Here is a 6,705-nt window from a genome sequence, read left to right on the forward strand (position 1 = left end):
CCATTTCTTTCGTCATACCTGTTACTTGATTTTCTCTGACGGTTGTTGTCCTCCACAAGGCTGCTTCTAGTTGCAATTTCTTTTCCTTTGTCAACAACAGCGTGCTTGCGGTTAAAATTATCTCCACCAGAAACCGTAATTTTCAAAACATCGGAAAAAGATTTGGCACATGTAATTAGCGATGGAACAACAACAGAAACAGTAGGCGCAGCGGGTGTAGTAGCAACAACAACAACATTAGCAGCTCCATAATAACAGCGTGTAAATATCCTTAAGATTGTTGGAAAAATTGGATGATTATGGAGAATAAATGGTTTAGCTTGAGGCGTGTCAAAGACACTGTCCTTAAGGATATTTCGCCCACACCGAGATGAATAATATTAGGCGTATCCCCCAGGATTCAACAAGCTCTTCTAGTATAACTAGGAGCAGAAACAACAAAGACTTATAAGAGGAAAACCCAGCACAAAAGAAAAAGGAAGAAAAGCTTTTTAACTTTTTGCACACACTCTCGAAGATGAAAACAAATATATATATATATATATAAACAAATATATATATATATATATATATATATATATATATATATATACGAATATNTTATTATAAATATAATGAATATGTTTTTCCACACACTCTAGAAGATGAAAACAAAAAAATATATATATAGTGCAAAGAAATGCACTTTCTGACATCAAATTGTCAAAAGCCATAAAGGCTTTTTAATCTACCAAAACGTTTCAAACGTTAACATTCACAGCCATAATGGCTGTTGCTAACTGACAAAGGTTTCAAAATAAAGGATTTAAAGGCTTTGAATGCTAATAAAAGGTATGTTATAATATAAACAATATATTATAATTTTCAGTTATAGATATTAAAATATATTCTATTGATTAGTCTAATAAAGACCCACTAAAAGAATGAACCTAGACATCAATTTAAATATTCTTTTTGAGATATTAAAAAAATATTGTTATTATTATTTTTTTAACAATGACTACCAATTTTGTTTGTTAGGATAATCTTTTGTTTTACATATATGGATAGAATTGATTGATTGTGTTAAGGCGTGGCTTGTGTTTGTGATTATTGGAAGGAGTATCACTTTAAGGGCATAAAGTTGCAGTCTGTGAAGTTATTTTGCTAGTGAAAATTGATATCGTTAAGGTGGTTATCAAAAAAATAATAAAAGTTGGTATTGTTAAGGTTCTTGATTAGGCTTTTCGACTGCTCTTTTTGTTTGTTAGGATAATCTTTTGATTTTACTTGTATGTTCTTCATTTGGATATTACCCTTAAAGAATTGTTTGATGTGATGCGTAATTTGTATAGCTTGTATTTGTGATATTAGAAATTGGTGTTAATTCAAGGCTTTTAAAGTTGCTGGCTTTGAAGTTTGTTTGCACTTTGCTCATGAACATTGATATCTTTAAGTATATTGATTAAGCATTATGATTACCCTTTTTGTTTCTTGGGGTTAATCCATTATTTAACTTGTATGTCTCCGAGCTTTATTTTGGATATCTTACCTTTTAAGAATTGTTTGATGTAGTTGGTATAGCTTGTGTCTGTAAGTATCAGAATAGAATTTTAGAAAAATGGCTATTCTAAAGTTCTTTACTCATAATAATTAGTAGCTTTGAGGATCTTGATTAAACTTTATTAGTATCATTTTTGTTTCTTGATTTTAGATCGACTTTATGTACTGTAATCGATTATGTTTCACGACTAGATGCAGGCTTTTTAACTTTGAAGCAAAAACCATATTGTTGTTTTCGGTTTTCTAGTCTACCAGTTGGTAGAGTCTTTAGGAAGCAGATTTTTTCCTGAATAAATGGATGGGATGACCCTTTTTAAAAACCTTAACCATTAACTATGATTACGCTTTCCTTGAGCCAAGAAGTCTATCGGAAACAGCCTCTCTACCTTCACGAGGTAGGGGTCTTCACACTACTCTCCCTTTGTCGCTTATTCTTTTCTCTGGAGAGAAAGGTGCTGGATTTTTTTTATATATCAATGATTTGTATCTTTAAATGAATTCTTTGCAGGAGAATTTGACAATATGGAGCACGATGAAACAGGATGCAACCATCCTTCAGAAGGCCCTATTTTGTGCATTAACAACCGTTGATTCGTCGGAAGTGCTGCAAGCATGAACATGTGCTCCAACTGTTATAAGGACATGATATTGAAACAAGAACAGTGTAAGCTTGCGGCGTCATCAATAGAAAACCTTGTCAATGGATCAAGTGTCAGAGAGAAGGGACTGATAGTTAGCTCTGTGTATGTGCAACCTGATTCTGTGGAAGCAAAGTGTGTAGCTTCAAGTTCCCGTGAGTCTGCCGAATTGGAGGCTAAGGAGGGTCCTAAGCAGTGCAGCTCTTGTCACAAAAAAGGTTGGCTTAACTGGATTTAAATGCCATTGTGGTAACCTTTACTCTCTTCCGTTTTTTTATCTACTGGTTATTGTTTTGCTTTTCATCTATTTTCTAGTTCTTGTGATGCTGTTATTTTTCTCTATGGTTTCTGTTGATAGTACTGATATATTGCCTCTGAGAGTCTATCGGAAACAACCTCTCTACTCCCTCAGGGTAGGGGGTAAGGTCTGCGTACACACTACCCTCCCCGGACCCCACTAGTGAAATTTCACTGGGTCCTGAACAAAGGTTCCATCCTGAAAATAAAAGAGAGCCTTCACGGAAGAACTGTTGGAACGAGATCTCAGTCTTTGAACTAACTATAATGAAGTTGTGTTGTTGCGAGTTAGTACAAAAATAACAGTACTATTTGGATAAAAATGCACTTAAATACAAGCTCTTCTAGAGCATAAATTCTTTTATTTGTTTGAGATACTTCAGAAGTGAACCAGATAGACAGATATATATGATCATTGGTTAAACCATTTAAGATGAAGCATACAATGTCTACACATTCAAACTGCAGCATTTTAAAGTAAAATGTGCATCTAGGTAACATTCTCACAATGAAATGCTATGATAACTTTGTTATTGCATCTACTACAGCTTACAAAAAGTTCAGAAGGAACAATCCATGATTGGTGTCCTCTTTTACATGCTATGATATTCATCCGCCAACAGCGATCATTAAGAACTCACCTCTCACCTTTAAAGGAGGGGTTGAATACTAGCACTTAAGAAGCCTAACGTAAATTTGGATTACTAAATCATGCTGTAATGCCTCTCGAGGATTCAGCTTCGAGATACTTGCACATCCGTTCCATCACTTCTCTTCCCTTAGCACTGTTTGCTTGAAACTTATCCACACACTTCTGCTCTATTTTCTCTGCCATTGAAGCCAGAGCTGAAAACGGCTTGATCCTAATACTCGTTTCCTGCTTGCAGACGGTCCATAAATTTGGATTATCTGGATGAGGGTCATATCTGATTTTCTCCTCCACTTCTATGTACTTCTCGAGACTAATGTTTCGAGTGGAGAGTTGCATTGACCGAGATTGGGCATCGACAACAGTTGATTCTACACAGTGGCAGATGTCCTGACCAATGATTTTACGAACAAACCATGGTCCTGGTGCATGGATAGTTATGGCACGAGTAGTATAAAGCATCCCTGAACTGGGATCAAGCTTGTGGTTCAATGTGTCAACCTCGAGGATGTGTGATAGAGTGCGCTTGTTCTCCGGATCAGCAAACTTGCGCCAGGATGCAGAAGTTACACGTTCCCATGGGTGCTTATATGTGTGCTCTTGTGAATATGCTCTGACCATCTCTTACTTTTGATTTTCTAAACCTGAATAATAGAAACAGTAAGCAAATCACGCAAACAAATGTCTATTGACAATATGAGTTAGCAACAAATGAATATATGTATTTTTGGGTTCAAAATTTGCTTGAAACATCATTCTACCAATACGCTTGCATGAAAAGTACTCGAATTAATTACCAAAAGGAAAGTATTTGAATTTGCCATTTCACAAGCTCAGCATTACATTGAATTACAGACACGCCTCAAATCAACTTAGAATGAAGTATCTGTCAAGTAACTTATTCTCAACCCAATATTACTGGCATAACATTCTCCAACATTTGCATGTTCATTTGGTTATGTTCTCAAACCCCCTGCTTCCCCCTCCGTCGTTTCCACTCTCACTCGCACAAGAATCAATATCCACTTATTTGTCTTTTGAGAACAACACAAAAATATACCCATTGAAAAGGTAATGTGCCTTTCTGACCATTAGAGAGAGTTTGTGAAGGATCAAAGAATTAGGTACATAAGCCCCTTTATCTGTACAATCACTAGAGTATTGCTATAACATCCTATGTTAGAAACATTAAAAGCAATATAATGCTGTGAATGAATCTCAATTTCCTTTTCAGGTGAGTGTCAGACTCATCGATCCCATGCTTGTAGCAAGAAATATTTCTCAACAAATGACAAATTACTCTCTTATACAATCACACAAGTATACACTTGACTGTATATAAACTAATTTGGTTTATTCAACTTGATAATCAGTGATTGAACAGATAATGTTTTTTTTTTTTTTTTTTTTTTTTTTGTGTGTGTGTGTGTGTGTGTGTGTGAGAGAGAGAGAGAGACCAAAAAAGGTTTTCAAAAATATTTATACCCCATATCAAGACACTCAACTGCAGGCCAATTTTTCAAAATACTTCCTTACACTAACTCAAGCAGCTATTTGATTTAAACATAAGAACTATCAGGTTATGGAATGAATGATTTGATTCCACAAATCAATCTCATTGCCAGTGGCAAAGACAAAATCCAAAGAAACATTTATAGTTATCTTCACATCCTATAAGCAATTTTTTATTTTTTTGGGGAAAATGCATCCTATAAGAAAAATTAATCATTTGACATCAACATTCATCGGCTAGTAGTAAGCTTGGCTACATCGAAGCGCTTACCAAGCGCGACCGGAAGGGCCTTCGCCACTTGAGCCGTATGCGGGGTAACTCGCACATGGGATTCTTAGGGGGGAGAGCTAGTAGGAGAGCAAGAAAACAAATCAAAGATCAAATTTAACCGACAAGCCAAAAAGTGTCTTAAAAAAATCTCACACCTATAACAAGACAATTAAAGAAACGCAAACCCAAGCCATTTCTCTTTTATAGAATTTCACTACACTAGCTAGAGCAGCTACTTCATCTAAATGATCCTTCCAGAAATCATGAGAACATGAAATGCTGCTTGATTTAACAAAAGAACAAGACACTAAGACAAATAATAAGCAAATTCAAGCACCTTCTTAAAAAAACAAATTCAATCATTTTATACCAAAATCTAAAATCGATCAAGAACACAATCAAGTGTCAAAATCTTGAAGAGAAACTCAAAAGGGTCTTCAGAAATTCTCACACCCACATCAGATCACTCAACGATAACACAAACGCAGGTCAATTTATTTAAAAGAATTTCATTACACCAGCTCAAGCAGCTACTTGATATAAAATCATGGATTGTACAAATCAATTTCAATGGCCGACCAACAAATCACAACTACAACAAATCCATCAATCAATCAACCAATCACCTTTATAAATTCTTCGTTTTATTTTATTTATGTTACATTTAATGCTTAGTACAATGATGATAAATCAAAAATAGTTTAACAGGTTTTTTGAGCTAAAATGGAGAAAGACCACAAATCAAAATATTAAAATTCTGAACCGAAACTCAAAAGGATCTTCAAAAATTCTCACACCCATATCAAAATACTCGACAAAAACACAAACCCATTACAAACTTAATTAAAGAATTTCATTACACCAGCTCAAGCAGCTACTTGACCTAAATCATGCTTCCACAAATCAATATCGCTGGCCGACCAACAAATCACAATTACAACAAAATCAATCAATCAACTAATAAACTACACCTCAATCCCATAAATAATTTGGATCAATACTAGTCGGTATGAATCCTAAGTATGTTTTATTTTATCTAGTTACATTTCATTTTTCTTGTAATTAATGATATGAGAAATCAAAAGGGTGTAAAATATTTTGAGGTAATAATCAGAGATCAGAAGCTGACCTTTTTTTGTTGGTGCAGAGATTGGAAAGAGACCACCGCCCACAGAAGTCAGAAGAGAGATTAATGGAAAACCGCTGCTGCCCTACAACTGTGTAGTGCTTTCCATTATGTAATTCATACTGACTATTTATAGAAACTTTTGTCGCTGCGGAGTGTGTATACCCACGAGTACAACTAGTGAAGCGGAAATATTTAACTCTATGAAATTATGGTTTTTATTATTTGACACGTGGATACAAGACTTGATTTGAAAAAAGAAAAATATTTAAAGTAAAAGTTGAAAGATACAATTCGGAATTTAATTCCCGTTAAGAAAAAAAATTGTTCTGCGAGTGTTGAAAACTAAAAAATACTTCTCAAGCTATCTTCAAATGTTTTATTTCTAAGTTGAAATTGATATAGTGCATCAAACTGTTGATATAATGTATTAAATTGATATACTCCATCGTTTCAATTTATGTAGCATGTTTAAGTGGGCGCGAAAGATTAAAAATAAAAGAAGACTTTTGAAATTACGATCTAAAATAAATCATAAAAATTTATGTCGTTACAAATTATCCCATTAAAAATAAATATATTTAATTTAAAATTATATATGATAAAGTATCATTCTTCTTGAAACTGATTAAAAAGAAAATAGTGTCACATAAATTGTGACGAAAGGTAT

The 6,705-nt window shown here is 34.2% G+C and overlaps 1 protein-coding gene across 1 annotated transcript; it reads right to left on the reverse strand.

Moving 5' to 3' along the window:
• LOC109232406 (protein slowmo homolog) lies at positions 2,860-6,153 on the reverse strand. Its single transcript, XM_019398164.1, has 2 exons — positions 6,039-6,153; positions 2,860-3,770 (listed from the first exon to the last, which is right to left on the reverse strand). The coding sequence occupies exon 2, from the start codon at positions 3,745-3,747 to the stop codon at positions 3,187-3,189; it is 561 nt and encodes a 186-aa protein (XP_019253709.1). The 5' UTR covers positions 3,748-3,770; positions 6,039-6,153; the 3' UTR covers positions 2,860-3,186.

This window comes from Nicotiana attenuata, chromosome 9, assembly GCF_001879085.1.
Source record: "Nicotiana attenuata strain UT chromosome 9, NIATTr2, whole genome shotgun sequence".
In the NCBI taxonomy this organism is placed as follows: domain Eukaryota; kingdom Viridiplantae; phylum Streptophyta; class Magnoliopsida; order Solanales; family Solanaceae; genus Nicotiana; species Nicotiana attenuata.

What these genes read in the sequence shown, in the direction of transcription:
- LOC109232406 (XM_019398164.1), bottom strand. Translation starts at nt 3,747, where the DNA reads ATGGTCAGAGCATATTCACAAGAGCACACATATAAGCACCCATGGGAA.